The following is a 22,993-nucleotide window of genomic DNA, read 5'->3' on the forward strand; positions in this document are numbered from 1 at the left end:
TATGTGGCTCAAATGCAGACTATGACCAAAAAAAAAAAAAAATCAGAAAAAAAGCCAATTACATTTTTTCAATATTAAATCTTTATTATATACAAAAATATTTTGTTGGGAATTAACAGAATTTCATCATTTGTACATTAACATTTTTATGTTTGGCTGTGTTTATTGTGAAAATACTAGCTGTGAAAAAGACAAGGTGGGGGGGGTCTTAGAAAACAAGCCACAATTTAAAAACATCCCACATAGTAGCTGACTTGATCAGTATGAAGTCACAATGCTAACAAGTCCCATATCCTAGGCCTGCTCTACAGTACTGTATTCAAACAATTAGGTACTAAATAATTTCCAAGTTTATATTAAAAAATCAGCTAATGGTTAAGATTTTTCTTGTAGGAAGTTTGCAGCTAAAGAAACTATTTTTTACAGGAGAGCAGTTTTTAAAGTTTTACAAATTCAAATCCAGGTTAATTTAATATACTGCAGAAATAAAAAACCACAAAACAGAAAACCATGAGAGCTTCCAACTGGCAAAACCGGTTGTGAGAAGCAAGGTAAGGAAACACCTGGTGACTGAGTTCTAATACACATTTAAAGCCAAACACAGCCAAGATCCTACAGTTCTTAGCCCAGTGTGGGGTCAGAGAGCAGCAAACTTTCTTGTTTTAAACCCCATAGAAGCAGTTCCCCTTCCTACACCACAGTGCACAAATGTTACATATGGGCAACATATGGGGGGTGGGGAAGGGATGCTTAACATGCATTTTCCTAGGGGGAAACAATGTATTTCAACAGTGAATCACACATAATTGCGTACACCACCTAAACCAACAAAAATCAGTCAAAACCTTTTTTTGCCTGTACAAAGCAACACTGTTTGTTTTGCTTTATGCTGTGGATTGTGGGAGAGGTCAGGTAACAGAGAGATTGGGTTTTTGGATGAGGCTCTGCTGTATTCAGGTAAATGCTGGCTGCTTGTGGAGTAACCAACAGCTGGTTCAGCCACGGGAATAACCAAAATCGCATGGAAAAGCATTAGCATGGAGCTAGTGACATAAAAAGGAAAAGGCTAAATGGGAGAAAGTGTTTCCAGGACTACTTTAACTCTGTTACCTGACCACTGTCCTAGCAGCAAAAGGAACTCCATACCCAATGAGCATAAGAAACAGTTCCAAATACCAAGAAAAAAATTAATGTATTTCAGGTGTTGTTTATTCTATAAAATATAAATATTGCTGAACCCCTGCTGAATTAATTCCATTTGTCGGTGAAGCTACATAAAAGCCTTCACCAAGCTGGGGTTTGTTTTTAGGCCTGTAAATCCCAGCTGCAGTACCAGCAAATGAACTGAGAATTCAGCAGTTGACAATGTAACTGTGGAATAGTATCCCACTGCAGAGAGAGAATTCAGGTAATTTAGTAGACACTGCCTGAATTATTTGCAGCATTTACCCCAAAGTTTTATTTATATATATATATATATATATATATATATATGGGTTTGTGTGTGTGGATGCAAGCACACTAAAGCTGCCTGTAAAATAACTAAAACTGATATTTTACAAGTGTTTTCTATTTTTATTTTTAGGATCTGTCTTGGGCCTAAAACCAGTAAGTTATAAAAGTCCCAAATACTGATGTTCTTGTTAACTATTATTTCCTCTATAAGACACAAGTTGAGAATCCCAGACAATTCCCATCAGCAAGCCTGTTAAACATACGTGAAAACTAAGAAATACAGGCCAAAAAAGAAGAAACCAAGGGGCAGGCCTTCACTTCAGCACTGTTAGTCACAACAGTCCACCAGAGAAAGAAAATTAAAGTACCCTTAAGGTTAGAAAGCCTTTCAGTGGCCCAGGAGAGGTTTTTATTGCAGGGAGAGGAGGGTGCTGGGAGCTGAGGGGTATTTAAGGCAAGAGGCCCAGCAGACTACGAGTCTTTGATCCAGTACCCACCACACCAATAAAATGATCTCACCACTTCTGCAAAAGTAGCATCATGAAGTTTGGCAATAACCATGTGGTGCTTGAACTCTTTGGAATTTGGGTGAGGCAGGGAACCCCGCATGAAGCAAACAGCCTGTACAGATGTGCGTGACACGCGACAGAGCCTCAGCTGTTGGTTATCTGAGAGCTGCACCCACAGGCACAATGGGCAGCGGGGCAGCTGCTGCAGGAGGCACTGTCCATGCACTGGGACACGGCCTCAAGGTTCAGTGTGAGCCAAGAAGCAACCTACAGGAAGCCTGGATGGGAAACCACGGGATGGGTGAAGGGAGTTTATGTTCACAATATTCGCTTGTGTAAGAACCCAGTTCCTGATCTCTGCAGTGCTCTGCTTGATCATTCTCCACTGGTCCTTGAGCCAACTGGGCTCAAGGGGGTACCTAACCAGGGATTTTCTGTGTTTCAAAGAGAAAGAAGTTTCCTATTTCTTAGCTGAATAACCCTCTTCAATAAACAAAACCAAACCCAGGTGACTTCCTGAGCACTGAGCTGCAGGCAATTTGTAAGCAAGTCACTTAGGTATGATTTTAGAAGATGCAGTGAGTAGAGAGGATGAGGGAAAAAAAAGTCACAATTTGAGCTCAGCCAAGATGTGACAGTTTATAAAAACACAAATCAAAAGCCATGAGCTGATCTGCCATCCTGTTCCACAAAGCTTTTGTTACAACTAGGTACACACAGCTGCCCTGAGCCAAGAACACGGCACAAGTCACAGATACTGTGTCAGTTATAAACTTGATTTTCCTTGCCTACAAAGATCTGTGATTCTGCTCCATGTTTACCTTCGTTGCAAGGATTTGCAGAACATTTTGAAAGACATTTATAAATCTATGTAAGATGATGTATTCCATTATAATTATCCAACTAAACTTGGACTGCATCTTTTCACATGATGCAGACCTAAAGCAGACCTGCTATAACAAGTAGAGACAGCAAGGTCATCACCTGGGTACACAGTGTACCACAGTATTTACAGGAGAGTTGAGATTGGTGCACACTTAAGTGAATTTTTGGTGAACTCAGGGAAATAAGTTACAGGTCTTGGCATACTGACTGTACTTCTATGTATAACTTTTCATTCACAGGGCAACTACAGTGTTTCTTCTATATGTCTCTATATGTACAGAATTTTACAGCACCTCATGCACTGTCCAAAACAGATAGAAATTACAGATAAATATAGATTTTTTTTTGTAGATTGAAATATCTGTATATTTAGAAAAATATACATTAGTAAACACAATAAACCAGGTAGAGAAGTGTACCAGTTCTAAAGTCTCACATGCAGGTAACATTTCTGGATTAAGTCGTGGTAGCTTAGTAATGTGATAGCCAACATGAGCAATTTTTGTTTTACCATCCACATACATATACACAGACAACTATTTGATAATTTACTTTTCTAAACTACTTAAATATTTATCTTGTGATACATACCACATATCTTAAACATTTAGCAGCATCTTCACCTCGCTCAGACACACCTATTGTACTCTTTAGCAGTCAATGAAAAGTTTTCCTCTTAGTATCTGGAAAATGAATGTTTAGTACAGAATGAGATAACGTGAAATCCCAGTTATTTTAACTCCTCCAAAATACTCTGAACAGGATTTTTATGAAATGCTTTCACTTGCTCAAAATAGTGTCTTCTCCCCTAATGGCACAATGTACAGGCTGATGTCCAACAGATGATGCAGCACACCCTGGCAGGTAGGGACCGTCCCTGCTGTGACTGTGACTGAAACACCAGCATTTCAAGAACTTCCAAGAACATTATTTTTAAAACATAGTAACTGTTATTCTCATTCCAGTCATTCTACCAGGTGGGGACAAACTAAGCAGAATATCAGAATATCTGATGAAAGAAAATCTGACTGTGACAAAACCCAAAACTACCACGAAGAAACAAAGCAACCTCTCTCCCCCTCTCACCATTAAACAATCCAATGTTGGATTCAAGATTTAACAAACAGATGCAAGGGGTGTGGTGTTTGGGTTTGTGTTGTTTTCCCCAACTCAACCTGGCACACAGACAACCAAATCAGACCTGCAGATACTTTCACATGATCATTGTGCCAAACTAAGCAAGTCCCCTTCTATTACTGCTTCAGAACTGCACTGCAGAATTGCTCATTGCTGTCTACACCACCACCACCACCGCCCAAAACTGTGCCACGATACTCCACCTCCTGATTTAAACCCACAGTGTGAACCTGTAGCAAACATTAAAGTTTTAGGCTTTAGCAAATATGTGACTATTCTGGAGATTGCTAACTAGGGAGACTCTCTTGACAGTATTCTCCCTGGGATGGAAACAGAATGAGCAGAGAGAACCTGACTAGACCTTGGTGGCTGTGTTTCATGTGTTTGGTTTAGTAAATTTACAGAAAAAAGATGAAAATAAGTAATGTTTGCAATACGAAGTACTACGGTGTGTAAACTGAAGAATCTTCTCATTCCATTCATTGGGGAAGACTGAAATCAGCCCACTTTTGGCATCAGAAGATAAGGGTATATTTCTAACTCATAACGAAAAGGCATCTTATCTGTCCAGACAGCACATCTTATTTACAGCATAAGGAGGTCTCCAATGACACAGTACACAAACACAGTTCAGTCATGTTCAGCACAGAGTGCCAAAAGCAAACCACTGAAATAGCCAAGCAACAGCCCTGCTATCATTTGCTGCTACATACAACACCCCATCCACTTCCCAAAGCAGCCTCTGAGCAATAGAATCACAGAACGTGTCTCCTGGGAAAGACAACTACAAGTCCCATGCTGGTGCCACAATTGAGAGCTCTGCCAAACTTAAACAAAACCAGAGAAAACACATCCTGGAAAGCACAACAATAAAAAAAACAATGGTACAAATTTTTCTTAGAGAATTTCATATTCTCTCTGAAAAACATTTTGAAATCTCAGTATTAAGAGCCAAGAAGATCTCCTATGCTACACACAAGTTTAAATTTAACTAATATTTGCCACACACACTGGGATTTCAAGTCTCCTCTGTCCCTCTTCCCCCACAACAACCGACTTTACAGACTATGTAAAAACCATCTATTGCATAGGAGTGTTATGAATTTTTTTCAAACAGTTTTCCTCTACTGCATCCATTCAATTTTTTATTCTCCTTGTGCACATAAAAGTCTTTTGAGAGCCACAGGAAGCAATGCTGTTTTACAGGGTCTAAGCCTGTCTTCCTCCAGAAATAGTTCTGAGGAAGATGCCTTTTGATAACATTCCGGGTCACACTTGGGTGTTGAAAAGGAATCCAGAAGCCAGGTGCCTGTCACCAGATGGAAGAGGAATTGAACAGATGACTTCAGTTTAGACACCTAACCCAGTATGTGATGGTGAATGTGACTATATACAACAGCTGACAGTGTCATATGAAACACGGTCACAAAAAGAGCTCATCTGAGCAACAAGCTGTATTTTCCTTCACTAAGCAGAAATTTACATCAGCTTAAGTTTTGATCAACGAACCTGAACCTAACCTAATACAAATTATATAAATCAGCATACTGAGGGGAGAATTGTCACTAAAAAGGAAATGCGCTGTAAATTAAAAAATTTATAAACAACATTGCTTTTTAGCAGTAAGCTTCCAATTCACAAGCTAATGAAAAATGCAATTTAAAACAATGTAAGAAAAAGCACAGAAATGCCATTACACAACACTCAAAATACAGCAGTTGATCATACATAAATATTTAAAAGATAATTTGGAACCCAGCTAGACATCACAGGAAATGAAGCCACAGATCACTGTACAAATACAGACCAATGTCCTAAGAAAAGAAAATGCCTTTTATTTTTTTCTCTTTTTTTAAGTAATGTGTTTTCACAAGCATGAATAAATAGTCCTAAACATTAAGTGTCACCTACAAGGCTCCACATTATCAGGCTCTCTCTCAAACTACTTCACCATTTTTCAAATTGCACTGAATTACCTTGCGTATGACTTTTTACTGTCAGTACCTCAGCTGTAATGGGCTAACAGGTTGGCTTCCAAGAAAGCGTAATAAGCAGCTTGCAAGGTATTGCTCCATGTTATTTTAGAAGACAGATATAAGGGAATCTACACAAAAGTTATCTAAATCAAGAGATACCAAGAGCTTCTGAAACATCAGGAATGCACCAACATTAAGCTGAAAGCAGCTGGAGCAATGGACCTGTGTTTTTGTTACTGCTTTTAATATTTAAAATTCTGCTCCCAAGAAATTATTATTTTTTAAAGAAGGAAAAAAAACTCAAAAGAAATTAGTCTTCTTTCCTAATAAGAGCTAGAGACTTTTGATCAGTTAAACACTGACATTAACAGATTTTACAAAAATTGTTTCAAGTATCCTTTTTTAATCACAGTGAAAATGTAAGACCAAGATGTAAATGTTGAAGTGAATGAAAGTTTCTCAGATGAAAAAGGCAAAGATACTAAATCAAAACATAGAAAAATGCTTAAACGCATTTCCTTCATGTGATATGAATAGAAAGGTTATCTGTAAAAAGTTAGAAAAATTAAAATAAATTACATATTTAAGTACACTTTCTCTTCAACATTTTTATAAAAATTCAGAACAGTGTACTTTTGAATATACACAGAGTAAAAATGCACAGGTGCTGTAGGTTATCATCAGTATCTACACATCACATTTGCTGCTGTTGACTTTATTTGTTACTTAAGCTCCTGTTGGACCAGCTCAGTAGACCCAGCTGATGGGGACCCACTGGGGCTCCAGCCTCAGTCTCTCGATGGCCGACTGCAGCTTCTCGAAGGCTTTGTCCAGGTTGTCATTTACAATGGTCAGATCAAAGTAGTGGTTGTAGGCTCGCTGGATCCGGGCACTCTCATCCACTGTTTTTTTCAGATCAGTGTCCTGTGCAAGAGATTTTTAAGGATTAGTGAATCTAAATCTTACTAAAGATTTAAAGGTAAGACCTGGCAAATCCTTATAGATGCAGAAGATTCCTTCAGTACATACTGCAACTGACTATTTAAAGCTATACCACATATATTTTAAAAATCAGGAAAGTTTTCATTTATAGTAAATTCACATAGAAACTGAGCTAAAATACATTGAAAGGGCTGAAAAAGTTCTGAGCAGTGTCAATAATGTTAAATATGGCAAGCAAATGTTTTCCAATCTTGCAATTTTGAAGAGAATCGATAGAAGCATGTGAACTTGAGCTGGTATGCACAGTGAGCAGTTTAATCACTTTGTATGGGCAACTGATGATCCTACCAGAATAAAATTAATGCTTTAGAAATTATTGATTCAATCAGTTTTGTAAATATATTTCTGCCCCTTTTATTTCCAGAGAAGACATCAAAAATCCAAGATTTTAAATTAGTATGAAATGAAAGAATTTCTAGCAGAATGAAGCTCTAAAATACCTTATGGCCTCTTAGAGACAACATTTCAGCCCAGCTCACCTGACACCAGTCCCTCATTTGTAAACTACTGCTACATTACTGTAATCTTGACATGACCTGCAAAATATGCAGGAAATTTACATTCCTACATTATGAAGCCTTTATAAAGTGCTTCTGAGCACGTTTTCGTGTTTTGCTAGTCCTACAGTCTTTAAAAATTCCTCTCAATTTTTGCACAACAGCAATTTTTTTGTACGTAATTATGAAATTTGTCCCCCTTTACAGTATTTATTCCAATATTTTCAAGTCTTGATACAGCTGTCAATATAAAAGCCAAAATGAAAAGCTAAGTTGGTCAATAGCCTTTCTTTCACACTGAATGAAGTAGACAAGTAAATATATGACCATGAGAGCCAGACTTTTTGCAATGGAATGGGTTAGGATGCCAGAAATAATACAGCCAGGTCCACTAACAAGCCAACTGTAATTCTTTAAATGACATTTGTTTTTCATTTGTTCAGGAAGCACAAGAATATGATATAGTAAATCATATTCCATATACATGTGCAGGAACGGGATGCAGAATCTGTAGACACATAGATGCATATTTGAAATTTAATGACCTTCTTTATTATTCATAAGAAGTAATACAGAGGAAAAGATGTCCCTCAGGGAATCAAATATTAGGAAGTACAAGAAATTATTTTTATACTTCTCTGGACAGTTTTAACCTTGCCTTATTGTAGATGGACCATAAAATTCAGAGTTCATTTGGGGTAGGAAAGAGGGATGGCTGAGCATCCACAGAGATAATAAAATGCATAATAACAAGAACCTATGACTAAAAATTACACACTCATTTAGTGAAAATACTAACCCATCCCCACCTCCCCCAGTCATTTTATAGCTTTAAATGCCCTGTCAGCATTTATTCAAGATATTCTTATGAAGCTGCAGTGCTATCATTATGAGCCATCACCAAAACACAGCTTTTCTTTGCTGGGGAAGTTGAACTGCTCAATCTGTTTTTTTTTCCTTTGCTCCTGAAGCTGGGAAAGTTCATGCCCACACAGTATTTATACTCTGCTGCACTGGAGGCATCATCCTATTTCCCTCTGCTACACATCGTGTCTAAGAAAAGGAGGGAAGATCTAATGAACAAAACATGCCACTTCACTTTATATTGCAGATCCAAGGAACTTCAGGGGAAGTTGTTCAACACTTCTTATTCTGGCAGCTGTCAGCCATTCTCAGTGCAGCACATGCAGCAGTGAAAAGAAGGACTACCTGCATTCTTGGGGTTTTTATTGCGTTTTGTTTTGGGTTTTTTTTTTTTTTTTTTTTTTTTTGTTGGTTAGCAAGGTTTTTGCTTTTTCCTTTTTTGACACAAACTGCAACATCTTTCCCAAGCATAACAGATTCCATTTTTAAAGCACACACGTATTATGAAGACAACAGGAACAAAAATTTGGGTGGGGAGGGAGACGGGAAAGTCAAGGAAAGACATCTGCATAAAAGAACAACTGCCACCATGAAATAGCTACCATTTGCTGCAAATAATCAAAGGTGACAGTTCCCAAAGTACATATTTCATGTAATTTTTGTAATCAACACTTCTCTGTAAGAAGTTTATTTATCTTCCTTATACATATTTGATTAATTTCTACTATGTAATCAGCAAGTCTTGCCTAACTTTTCTTACAGATATTCCTTTCAGAACCAATTCCACCTAAAATGGATGACAAAGAGATTTTAAAAAATCTAAGAACATCCCATTCAAAGAAAACTAAATAAGAAATTATCTGCTTACAGTGAGAAGTTTGGTTGTAATTCCAGCATCTACCACAGCCTTGTGCATAGCTCGCAAAGTCTCCAACTCTGGAGCAGCAATAAACACCACATAGGGCATAAATTCTGAAGTCCTCAGTATTTTAAGAGCCTAGAAACAAAGAAAAAGGAAAAAAAAAAACACCAAGGTTTGAAAATTACTCACCACATCTCCCTGTTACTTAAGGGACACCACAAAACTCATCTGTTCTGATGGGCAGCAATATATAAGTGAAGATTCTTATTTCTATTTTGGAAATTCCTACACTGCCTTTTGAAATGCTCAGCATCATTCTTTCCTTGGCTAAAAAGATCATTTATTACTCTGCAAGACTCCTCTTTCATGCACAACTTAAGCTGGGTTTTTTCCATCTTTCTAACCCATTCCAAGTAAGTGCCACAAACATAATAATGCAGTTGATAATTGTAACCTTGAGACCAGATAAAAAGCCTTCAAATTGGCAGGCATCTCGCTTCAACTCTTCAGCATTATAATCTCACACTTGTTATAATAACATTATAAATCATATACCTGTGGATTTACGTCCAAGATGCAGGTCCTTCCTGTCTGAACAACTTCAAGGATGGAATCAATTTTGGTGCCATAAAGATTTCCTTCATATTCCCCATGCTCTAAATATCTGCCAGCTTTAATATCTGTCTCCATTTCGGCACGTGACACAAATCTGTATGCTTGCCCATCTTTTTCATCATCCCTTGGCTTTCGTGAAGTAACTAAACAAAAAATTAAAAATATAAATTGAATATTTTCATTTTATATTTGGAATATAAATATGAGACTGGACTGCCTATTAAGTTAGGGAGACTATAATACACATTGTTATACAGTTGTATTTGCTCCATGTACAGGTTTATTCATCATTCTAGATAAATTTTAAAACTGAGCACAGCCCCTGCTCCTGTTCCCTTTATATTGCTTTCTATATGTTGCTTACCCACCCATTTGCCTGTTTCCTTTGTCTTACTCCTTCACACCATATACAATACTCATTCATGTAATCTTTTTAATTATTCACTCAATAAAATATTTATTTGAGTGACTTGGAACTCAAATGCCGAATGTACTTCTGAAAATAGCTGAGCACAACAAGATCTGCCCCATACCACCCCAAAACCTTTGCTGTCTGTATTGGCCCTGTTGTTCAGGGTAGAATTACCTGAGCTAGCTAAAGAAAGTTAGCTTCAATATCAGAAGCAACCCAGCCACCAAAGCAGAATCTTAGTGGAGGCCAGCTAATGCTGCTTTCCAGGACAACTTCCCTTTTAAAGCAAGATAAATTCCCTGTAGAAATATTAAAGCCCCTATTTGAGAAAATCATTACCAAACTGTCTTGGGTATTGGCTACACTGTCTAGTACAGACATTGCTTAAGCAAAAAAAGTAAAAATAAAATTTAAAAAAGTAAATTAAAATATCATATTATTATCAACTTTGCTGCCCTATTGCCCTATTAACTACCTGCTACTTATACTTAATTAGATTTGAACTCTAGAACATATTAACCTAATAGTCAATGCATTCCTTTGGTAATACTTCTATCATCACTTGGTGCAACTTGTTGAGGTAAGTGGAAAGCAATCTTTCCCTTCCAGTAATTCCTACCCACTTCAATCTTATAGAAAACACAAGTGCCAGGAAAAACGATCATCTGAAGCTGTTAAGAATAAATATATTACTAGAACATCTAGTTTTAGTCAAGATTCTATGGAAAGATTAAAACTATAATGCTTAATACAATACATTAAAAAGAAACATGCATCGGTTTGCAATTAATTTTGGAGAGTAAGCTTTAACATTTTACAGCTAGGAGATGATTTAACAGTTTTGTTTTCCACATTGAAGAAAAACCACAGCACCACATGCTGGATTAGAACTCAGCACCAAGAATATGCTTCTCTCCATAGCACAGTGGATCAATTCCACCCATTTCCCACCTCCCAAAACACATTATACACAAATTTGTTCATGAATAACCTGGAGAATTTTCTTCTAATCAAAGACTAACTAAGTTTACCGATTATCCCACTTAAAATGTGAAGCAGAGAAAAGGTTCTATATACAATAAACTGGGTATTCCATGTACATGATTGGACTATCAGATTGGGAAAAGTTTACTTTTATGCCTTTGAAGAATGCTCAACAACTATGTTGCATTACTCACATATATTCAAACACCTATACAGCATTTTAGAGAAATAAGTAATTCTGATGGCTTTTTTGAAATACAGTAAAAATTTTACACGCAATAAAAAGCCTCTTACTGTTTCACCAATATAAAATAATGGAATTGCCAAGAGAAGATTTCTTTTAAAAAGTAACACTGAGAAGTCAACCTTGTTATCAGGTCCACAAACCAATTCTAAGTGCCCTGGCAAGTCTTGATGCTAGAGATTCAACAAATGAGAGAGACTGGTTCTCTCACCTTGCACAATTCATCTTTCAGACCTGTCCCTCCTCCTGTTATTATCAGATCTATTTCTTGCCCACTGGAAACAGAAGAGAACAGACTGTTTCTAAAATTCTGAAAAGCACCTGGCAGGAGAATAATAATGTAGCTAGAGTGGGCTTCTCTGGTCAGCAGCCAATCAGTAAGGAGGAGTTAAAAAAAAAAAGGCTAATGAGCAAAGTATATGAAAGAAAGGCAGGAAAACATGCTTCAGGTAAAAGATTATTTTTTTCTGCTATTTATAGCAAAAAAATGAAAGATCATGTGCTTAAGGCTAGATATATTAAAATATTGGACAGTTATACAAATCTTGGCAATCACAAACACTTACTTCAGTTTTATTGGATGTTTGCTGCTTTTCTCTACATTTCTAAACTAAAGCAACAATTTATAATGCCCAGTTCACAAGTGGAAAACTAAAAGGCAGATGTGAGAAACTCCACTGGTGGTTCGTTACAGAAGGCTACTGGAAACTTACAGAATCACCTCAGTAAAGGATGGTGACTTGACACTGAGGAAATCCAGACTGAAATACTGCGCAGAAAAAACCTGTTTTTCTGCAGCATCAGGAACATTTAAGTGCTAGTTACAAATGTTTTCATGGTCATATGTTAGTTCAGTTTTCTGAAAACAGGAAGAGCCTTTTGTTTTCCCACTCTATACAATTTTTATGCTCTGACAAAATCACTCCTACATTGAATCACTAGGATAAACATCACATACTTTCCAGTTAATCCAAGTATGATATTACAATAGGAATGCTGATAACTTACATGGCACTGTAGTTCCAAATCTAGTAGGATTCAGCACAATAAACCTGTTCTTCAAACTCCTTCGCCCCACTCCTTGGGCCCCAATCAAGACCAGGGTTTTCCTCTGAAAAGGAGGCATTTTGGCTACTTCCTCATATATCTGGATTTCATGGCGATCAAATTCTACATTGAGAAACATACAAAAAACTTTAATACACACTCAGGGCTGAAGAAAAAAAAAATTTAAGTAGTCGTGCTATTTATCAACAGACCCTATGTGAATATAAACAGAACTCAGAGGGCAGTAAGAGGGCAGATAGCTTTAAATTGGTTTAAATAAATAAGTAAATAAATAATTATTCCTCATGGACAGCAGAAGGTCAGGTTCTTCTCTTGCTTCCAAGGAGAAAGTCTGTGTTTGATCAGAAGGGGAAAACTGTAACTAACAATTAGTGAACTTTGAATCAAGGTATGGTTGAGGTTGGAAGGTACCTCTGGAAGGCATCTGGTGCACCCCAATGCCCAGGACCACATTCAGACACTTGCTGAGTATCTCCAAGGAGGACAACTCCCCAGCCTTTGTGGACAACCTATGCCAGTGCTCAGTCACCCTCAGAGTGGACAAGGTGTTTTCTGATGTTCAGAGCCTTGTTGCTTGTTGGCTCTTGCCCTATCACTGGGCTACTCTACAAAAAGCCCACCCAGCTCCATCCTCTTTGCACCCTCCTTTCAGGTATTTGTACACATTGGTGAGACCTGCCCCGAGTCTCCTCTTCTCCAGACTGAACACTCCCAGCAGTCTCAACTTTTTCTCATGGGTGAGATGCTCCAGTCCCTTCAACACCTTTCTATGTCCACATCTCTCCTGCACTGGGGAGATGCCCAGTACTCTTAGGCATGGCCTCACCAATACTGAACAGACGCAAAAAATCACATCCCTTCAGTCCACAGGCATCAAACATTTCACTTTTTTTTCCTTAACACCCAGTTTTTCTCTGATTTCCACTCACCAAATGATGTGCTCAGCACAGCCACATCTGCACTCGTCACTAGTGCTTTTAAACCATAAAAACTATCTGATCTATCAAACTTATAACCAAATATTTTACTGCAAATCTTTAGCTTTGGATACACTACAATCTGCAAGTTTTGACACCTAAAGAACTTTGACTTTCATGAAATATTAAGAGATACCTGCATTTCTTGTAGTGAGATACATCATCTTTTTCTTTTTTTTGCTGCTTATTGTTCCACAGAAAGGCCCTAAAAATAAAAAAAACTAGATGAACTCATAATTTCTGTTAATATCCAAAGCTTGTTTACATGAATATATGAAATTTTTTATAAAGACTATTCTAGAATTGTATATATCCTAGGGCAAGAAATTATATCTATTTACAAACCCATCAAATGGTACAGGAAGAACATACATAAAAAAATTCTTTTTCTAGAAAACAAAGCAGCTGAAAATTCGTTTTTAGCTTATTAACTTTCAGTGCATAGTATACAAAAAAATTTTTTAAAGTGCACACTGCCTGTCCCACCTCATTCAGCTTTTCATCACCAGGTGGCAAAACTGATTCATGTCTCTTTGAACACTAAACAGAGACTTCACCCTTTGTCCTTCAGCAAAAGCCAAAATATAAAATTTAGCATTTCACAATAATCTGTGTAATCTCACAGAAATTTTTCTATTATTTATGAAGGCAGGAAAAGCAAAACAACTGGAGTCAGAGCAAAATCTGAAATTCACTAAATCTCACCTGAGTTGTCCCAGTCCCTCCTAACAAAAGCCTTTCTCTTCTCTTCCAGGAACTGGCTAGGAATTAGACCTGCACTTCCTCCTTCTTTGACATGACTAGCCTGGGGAAAAAAAAAACACAAAAACAAAACAAAAAAAAACCCAAACAAACAAACAACAACAACAACAAAAAAAAACCAACAAAACAAATAAATGATTATATTTAACTTGCAAGAAGCATTTTTTTCATCAACATGGTGTTAACTGATTTCCTCACTGCCAGTTTCTCAGTGGTGAGTGTTGACACATTTACTACTGAGACTTAAAAATTCAGAGTCAGATGTAAATACTAAAGTTCTCCTTCACAGGAACAGTGTCTTCCTACTGACTATTCAAATTCACAAAACTTAAGTAAAATAGATGCAACCTTCATTACTGGTTCCCATTACATTAGTAAACTCCTCTAGCCATAAAACTTTGGTATAAAATTCCCAAGTGAATTCTCTGGCTCCAGACATTGAAGTCTCAGGTGACAAAACTCACAATTTTCTAGTACAGTATACTTATTTTGTATTCTTGAGCTGTTCCAAACAGGTTTCAGTGCAGTTTATTAATTGTCATTTCGCAGGGAATGCCAGTAACACATCCCTAATCATGCCTTCAAGCTTTTTGCACTAAGCAACTACAGATTTAGAATCTTAGTAACTTAAGTATTCCCAGTAATGAATTGGCTGAAATTCTCTACAAAATAATTTCATGGCAAGCTCAATTCTCAGCAAGCTTAACACACACAAACACAGTTACGAAGTGTTTAATTCTCCTTAAATCTTTTGCTTGCAATAAATTCTTCTTTTGCTAACAGGATGTTTGCTTTTCAACTTGTATGCTTTTATCTATGACTAACTGATTTTTTACAGTATGAAGTTTTCATTAACAGTCTAGCATTTCTAGAAAGCATGAGGAAAAACTAAACTATACTGATTGAACATATTTCAATTTTTCCAGATTGAGTGTTGAAGATTTATTTCTCCTGGACTCCCACAAGTTAAAACTGGAGAGTTTGAAAGGCAATACCAATGTCAGCATGGGAGCTAAACATCAAAATCCTCCAGAGTTTTGGAGTGTCTACTTCTGAAACTAATTAAGTTGGCAGCAATAAATTTTCAGCCTTTCCTCACACTTTTGTCTTTCTTTCTGTTATTACTGTCACTGAGAAGCAACAAAACTCAGCAGCTGCTTAGGTATATTGCAATATTTCTGTTGCCTTTAAAGAAGTCATATATCTTGTTCTCAGGTAGAGTCTGGCTCTCTTCTGCTTGTTACCTTGCAGGGTAAGCAATGTAGGGGTCAAAAGGGAAACTAATAATGTTATACTCTTTGCCCAGTTTTGAGGATCTCAGTTGAGAAAAGTGTCTTAAAGGTTCATTTGTCTCATTTTCAGAGGCACTGATAATGTTTAATTTATTGCATGGTGTCTTGGAAAAAATAAACATAGCATAAGCATGGATTACATTTCTACTGAAGGACTGGATGTAGAAATACCGCCTTAAACCAGGATGAACTGTTAATATTTGAAATAGTGCCAAACACTGACTATGAGCATGCATGATACACAGCTCACAGACACTGACCACCACTGTAGAAATAAAACATACAGTCTCTCCAAACAGCTATTCTCACCCCCTTCAAGTACACAAGATTAATGTCTCTCTCTGCAACTCTGAGCACTCAGGAACAGGTCCACTTCTTCCACAGTTGCTGCCAGAGAAGGCTTACCACAATTATAGTCAAACTAAGACACTTTTCCAGAAATTGTCCACCTTAAATTGATTTGAGAATGTCCAGGCTTATGATACAAGAACAAAGACAAATAAACATAACTAACAGTAAAATGAGTGTTACATATACAGTTTAAAACATTCCTTTTCCTTTAGTATTTTAACTTAATATCTTTATATTAGCTTGAGATTGGATTGCAGTGTAAATATTTTTCCATATATCTACTGTTAAATGGAACTAGATCATATAGAGTATTAGTAAGGCAACTACTGATGCTTTTCAGTTTTTTATTTTGCTTGTTTTAAACTTTTTACCAACCTGCCACCAATTCGGATCTTCCCGGTTTACAATCTGAAGAATTTCTCCTTTAGAAAATTTCAAACCTGCTTCTTTGCATGGGATGAGGTTGTCATTATATGGATTATAATCAAAATGACACTTCACAAAAACCTGAAATGTGTAAAAAATAACAAAGCTTAAGCATTATAAAATACATTCTGACTAATCTATCTGTCAAACTGAAGTAATGTCTTTACCTGCAGCATAAAAGCCTTGACACAATCCAAGCTGCATTTGGTATGTAAAATACAATCTAGGGGGAAAAAGTTATTCACCAACTGGGACAGAATAATCAATGGTGCAAACCTTGGCTGAAGTATCTTCATGATAAAAATAAAAAAATATGTTCAATTTAGACATGATATTACAAAATGCTCAATTTGCATTTCAGTGTATACAACTCAATTAGAATTGTGACTTTCAATTACTTAAAAATACAAAAAAAAATCTTGGAATGTGAGCTCTGTATTTAAAGCTTGTAGAATCTTAAGAATTATTTTTGCCATAAACTCAATGTTTTAAAAGTAAAAGGAGATGCAGCTGCTTAAGACTCAAATTTGATGCAAGAAGAAAGAGTAGGTTGCACGACTGAACTGAAAGTATCATTGACTCTCTTTGTACCAGGCTGGGGAGCAAAGGGGGCCCTGCACCTGCCTCAATACAGCACATTCCCTCTGCCTCTACTCAGTGGAAGCACAGCCTGTTATAGTCACAGGCATTAAGACCCACTACCTGAAGGAGCATCTTACAGGCTGTTTCAAAGGCACTGATTTAGGAAGTCACTTCTGCCATGGAGAAATTGACAGCCTACAGCAAAAACAAAAGGATAAGGAACAGCCACCATCCAAGCTCCCACTGAAGTCAGTGAGTTCAAGCTCGTCTGTTGAATTAAATATCTTTTTGAAATCTATTAAACTGATTATTTTGACACTAGCCATGTTATAAACAAACACACACACACACTTCACTGCATGAAGTGTGATTGTGGTCAGGTCATCAGAGGTGACTTAAGGTCAAAGAAACATGCTTTATATGTAGCATACAAATGCCTAGCAAGTTTAGACACTAATTCGAGTTTTTTAGGCAGGCATATTAGGTGAATAAACCCATTTCTAAAATGTAATTAAAGGTAAATACAGGTATCTATATTTTACTTTTCCTCCTAGCATTATTTTCACGAAATAATCAAAATATATCTAATCCAGAATCTTAGAGAATCTTACACAATAAAGTACTAAGCAGAAGTTATTTTGACAGAATCATCAGAAATGTGCTACTGACCTGTTGAGGAATGACAGTGTCTCTGTAGCTGGGGAGAATTTTCAAAGTGACACTTCCACTGATGTTTTTCAGCAGTTCTTGCAATTCTTTTGGATTGTTTCCAACCTCATGGCCATTCACCTCTTTAATAATGTCACCTACATGCAGAAGACCTTGCCGATCTATCATTCCTCCATGAAGAATTCGGGCTATTACCAGATCATTGTTCTCCACTCTGAACGTGACTCCCTGAAAGAGATACAGAACACCCAGCTTACCACTCTTTAAATTTCAGTTTCATTTTACCATTATCTCAAGCACAAATACACAGCTGTGGGATATTCCACCCACTCCAATGAAAACAGACAGTTACAGCTCCTGATACAGAGAAGCATCAGGTGACACAGAAGGGCTTTCACACAAGGTTTTCATATGACTGAAAAATTACTGTTGTTCTTGATTGCATGCAATCCTATCATCTCATATCAAGATGTTTTGTTAGTCAGTTATGCCAGCAGTCATTCAGCCCAGTGGCTGCCTAATCACTATTCCATTTACTTCTCAGAGAGATGGGATGGAGTACATGAAAGTATCTTCCTATGTCAACCTCTCAATACTGAGCTTATCATCCATTACATTACACAACAAAATGAAAAGAATTAAAACATAATGCAAGAAATCAGGTACGTGCAAACATTTTCACTAGTACTTTAAAGACACGCTCACCCTCAATTACTTACCAGCGGCTCTCCTGCTCTTTTGTGAATTCCAAGGATACGAATAGCATCTACTGGAACAACCTGGTTGTTCACTGAAGAATTATTGACTTCTGGGCTAGAAGGAGGGGAATCATAACATTTTGATGCCACAATATCATGTGCTTCCAAGAGTGACTGCAAAGGAACAGAAAAAAAAATCTTATTTAAAGTCATGAAATAACTGTTTGTGAAAGGATTTGGTGCTGAATAACCACTGAATCTGTCCTTTTGGGACCAGGTCATAATATCCTTATTTCACATGAAATAAAGCAAAATAACCACTGAATCTGTCCTTTTGGGACCAGATCATAATATTCTTATTTCACATGAACTAAAGCAAAAACAGACACATAAGTGCTTACGTGAACTGATAAGCCTATTGCCTTGGCAAATGTGCTATCTTGTAAATAAAAATGCTGCTTCTTAAGGAAATATAGGAGAAATGTAACTAAACTGGGGAGGAACGTGTGATGTTACAAGGGAAGAAGACAGAAAAAGGAGTACCTAAAATAGTCTTCCACCTAATGAGACAGTATCTCAGCAAATGGTTACAGTAAATTGAGAACCCACTGCAAAAAAAAATGAAGATAACTCATTGTTAGATACTTGTTTTTAATGCAATAAAGTTTTCCTCCACAGTAATTTGGATAATCACAAGTATGCAAGGATTTCTAGCTATCTATAGAATGAGCACTTCCTGCTTGCATAAAGCCAAGGCAGAATTCTAGTAACAAATGAATCCAGTCTTACATAGTTTACATTCTGGAAGACAGGATCTCAGACCTTAGAGTCAATAGTGTTATCTCCAGTCCATACACATAAATACAAGGTAGAAGAAGGAGATCCAAATGAATATAATCATGTTTGGAAGACAATGTAATTTAGGCATGATTTTTTCATAAAAGGTATCTTAGGATAAAGAAAAATATATGACAATACATACAGGTAAACCAAGATCAAACTTGTGCATTAAGACAGTGGAGACTTTCAGACTTTCTTTCTGTCACCTTCTAGTGTAAGGTGTCCCTGCCCATGGTGAGGGATTTAAAACAAGATGATCTTTAAGGTCCCTTCCAACCCAAAGCATTCTGTGATTCTATGAGAGGAGAAGGGGCACTCAATAGCCATCATACCCAGTAGTCCAAGGTAAAATCACCCTAAAGCACAGGGAGTCACACTGACAGATACACAGAGAGAAGCAGCAAGCAGAAGAAATGCCTACTGGGCCTCCAACTACACAGCTTTGTTTCCAACAGCGACTGGTCAGATATGGTCTTAAGGCAGGTTACTGACTGTGTCACAGAAGTAGCTAAAAAAAGAAGACACCATGGGACTATCACTGATACTGACATGCACATGCCAGAGGAAGACAGCAAACTACCAGAAAGCACAGCAGGCGAGCAGGTAAGAGTAATGATTTGCTATGCAGTCTGCTCCATCCTTTTGTAAGCCACCTCTAAGCTAAAGGCTGTGCAACCACATCAGGTTAATGCTAAGCTCAGCATGCAAGCCCTCAAAGTGTCACAAACCTGAACAGTCATTTTAATCTGCCCATTACACGATGAACCTGCTGATATTTCAACTTGAGGTTAGAAGGAAGTATTAATTCACCGATTTTGCCCCTTCCATTAAGACTGTAAAGACAGCTGCTTATTGTGGCTGCTCTGATACTGTGGACACAAACCAAATCAAATTAAATAGGAAAAACAATCATTTATTTAAATCAAGCAGCTGTCAGATGGTAGCAATTTCTATTTCTTCACTATCCAAGAGACAACCAATCCAGAAACCAGAAGAATAGATCTCTCTGCCAATGTTTGCAAGCAACATATTTTTGGATCTTTCTACATTTCCAAAATGAAACTAATTTCATCAGCTACACATTTTTACAGATTAGCACTCAAAACCAGGTAGATACAGTGGTATGAAACTTCCAGTTTTCTTCTGATCACATGCTAGAACAAATTGTCCCTGAAGTTTCTGACCACAACCCACTATACTTCTCGTAAAGCCTCACACATCTGCCTGGACAGGTCTCTGCCCTTTAATGGTAATGCAATTTATAGATTATAATCTGATCCACGGTTCAAAAAGCCTACTAAAATTAATTTTCAAATTAACATGCTCCATAAAATTCTTCAGTTCTTAAATCTGATCCCATTTCACATTCTGATCCTTTTTAACCATTCAGTTTTATGGATAAGCTTGAATTCATACAACTTCTACTTAACCGGCTCTTAGTCAAACAATCTTTTTCCTATTATTTACACAGTGCCTGAGTCACAGAAGGACTATCAGGGACTGCCCACAACTCCAAACTGGTTTATTTAAGAAAAGTATTTCATTGGTTTCCTGAAGGCACATTTAACTTATTACTGTCCCACACCTAACTCTCAGTTCTGAAACTCAAGAATCTGTACTAGTTTTATGAGCCTGTTTCCAGCCAGCCAGGTCATGACCTACAGTCGTGAAGAACACTTCAGTACAGGCACCCGGCAACAGGGCCTTGCGTCTGCAGCACTGCTGGACTACCTGCCAACATTTGATGTCACTAAGTTACTTTCTCATTTCGGGAAAATGGCTGAGTGAACTGAGAAATACAGTTACATGAACTTCTCTTGTTTCTTTCTTGTGATATCTGAAAAAGTCATATCCTGTGCTCTTGCAACTCCAGAGCTACACTGGAATCTGACCTTTCCATACTGGTGCTGGAACACTTATAAAACCGCTGCCAAAGTCTGAAAAACAACATGGACTGATCAACAACCATAAAACAGTTCAAAGTTTCCTCCATACAAAATTTCCTCCTGTAAACAGGATCAGCTGACTATCCAAGACTGGGTAGCTGTAGAAAGGTTCTCATGAAAAAATGCCAATATTGTCAGAAAAAGGCATTTAGAAGACCTGCTACAAATCACAAGAGGTAACAGACGTCCTGTGGATACACAGTACTGTGGCAGACAGTATGGTCTCTTTGTGCAAGACCCCGTCAAAAAACAATCCATAAACTTAGAAGATATTGATCTCTTTACAGTAGTTTTTTGTGGCTACATGTATTTGACAGGTAAAAAATATTTAAAAACATAATTGAAAATTCAGTAAACAGAGAACCATTAAACATGCAACGCTCTCTACAGTGCTGAAGCCAACTTTTCATTAAAATTCAAAAATTCGAGTTTGAATTTTTCATTTAAAAATTCTCAACACAATCTAAACATGTTATGAAGCACTGCCCTAAATAATAGGACAACTATTTCTCCAATTCTGATCCAAAAGAACAATTAAATTACAAACTGGGGGCTGTGGTGGAAGGGAATACACAAGAGTAGAATGACTCTGTAGTCTTGAATTCAGGACTCCTTTCCTGACACTTTAGGTCTAGAAGTATCTAAAATACTTCCTTTCCTTTTTTATGCATTAAATGTGAGCTAGTCTGCCCCGATAACCATGTCTAAATACCAGAACTTAATAAAAAGACTAGAGACTCCTAATGTTCATGTGAAAAGAAAGCATTTTAAAGGCTCTTCTGGAAAAGTGAGGAAATAATTTATGACCTTAGAAAAATCAGGAGGGCTGGTAAGAACACAGGAATATGTAGGGAAAATAACCCTATATATTAATACCTGTCTAGGAGGCAATTTAAAATAATTTTTTCTAAATGAAACATTTTAAAGGTATGATCAGCCCTTACAAACCTAACTAGTAGAAGACAATACTGGCTGCTTTTCAGATTAAGTATTTTATTGCTAGCAGAATCTATTTAGGATTAATGGTTTGGCTAATTTTTGAAAGCTGAAAGTAACAGAACACATTCTTCCGAGAGGAAGTAGAAGTGATTCTTCTGCATTTTTAACTACTCCAACAGTGTGAAAATTTTAACTGCTGTTTCTTTCCTCAAGTCAACCTCTCTTACCACTCCTGCTCTCCAGCTACTATCTGGTAAGATTTGCTACAGCCTTTTCCACGCACTGCATGTGCCAGCTGGCTCTCCAACACATACTGACCTACTGGCCAGCCATCAATACTGTGAAACTCATTAGCACTTTCACACTTTAACCTCTGAAAAGTTCAGTTAAAACTAAAAAGGGTAAAAAGTGGAAGGGATGAAAAAAAAAAAAAATAAAGGAGAAAAGAGAGGCAATAATAATACAGCCAGGCATGCACCTGCACGCCAGAGTTAGTCCTTCCCAAATGCTTTTCTACAAAAATGTGTAGAAAAAATGAAGTCCTATAATATGGTATTTCTTACACTAAATGATACATCCAAACAAACTACTGCATTGATACCTTGTATATCACATTTTATACTTGTTTGCCAAGGCAGGTTACAACTGTAAGGTGAGGCTGTGATAAAGTGTAACCATTCATTTGTAAAATACAGTCAGCCTCTAAACCACTTACACAGTAGTGTCCATGGAACTTTTAAATAGTCAAGTTGGGTTGTTTGCACTTTTACTGAACTGCAGAAAGGATGCAAATTACTTTTTCTATAAATGCAATTGACATAGTATTTTTCCTCTATCCCTTCATGCAGAATTTGGAATATGCCTGCTTGCACCAAATGAGGCAGAAATTATAGAACTTATTTTTTGAGTATTTAGGTAATTTTCTGTTTCCTTTTTGCAGAAGGAGACATAAGCTTTCCCAAGTCTTAAAAAAAGATACTATATCCACATTTTGGTCTGCA

The 22,993-nt window shown here is 37.1% G+C and overlaps 1 protein-coding gene across 6 annotated transcripts in view; it reads right to left on the bottom strand.

Annotated features, from left to right (window-relative positions):
* Positions 1-58: 58 nt before the first annotated feature.
* The window catches only part of PALS2 (protein associated with LIN7 2, MAGUK p55 family member), a 59,439-nt gene continuing 36,504 nt past the window's right edge, over positions 59-22,993 (bottom strand). For all 6 annotated transcript variants that reach the window (XM_021538228.2, XM_021538229.2, XM_021538234.3 and 3 more), the window contains exons 4-12: positions 18,289-18,441; positions 17,570-17,797; positions 16,268-16,399; positions 14,193-14,292; positions 13,624-13,692; positions 12,451-12,612; positions 9,743-9,945; positions 9,194-9,322; positions 59-6,886 (exon numbers count right to left, since the gene is read on the bottom strand). In XM_021538228.2, the coding sequence (XP_021393903.1) occupies positions 6,710-6,886; positions 9,194-9,322; positions 9,743-9,945; positions 12,451-12,612; positions 13,624-13,692; positions 14,193-14,292; positions 16,268-16,399; positions 17,570-17,797; positions 18,289-18,441 (1,353 nt within the window). In that variant the 3' untranslated portion in view covers positions 59-6,709. The remainder of the gene's footprint in view (positions 6,887-9,193; positions 9,323-9,742; positions 9,946-12,450; positions 12,613-13,623; positions 13,693-14,192; positions 14,293-16,267; positions 16,400-17,569; positions 17,798-18,288; positions 18,442-22,993) is intronic.

The sequence above is a fragment of the Lonchura striata genome, chromosome 1 (genome assembly GCF_046129695.1).
Source record: "Lonchura striata isolate bLonStr1 chromosome 1, bLonStr1.mat, whole genome shotgun sequence".
Taxonomy (NCBI): Eukaryota; Metazoa; Chordata; class Aves; order Passeriformes; family Estrildidae; genus Lonchura; species Lonchura striata.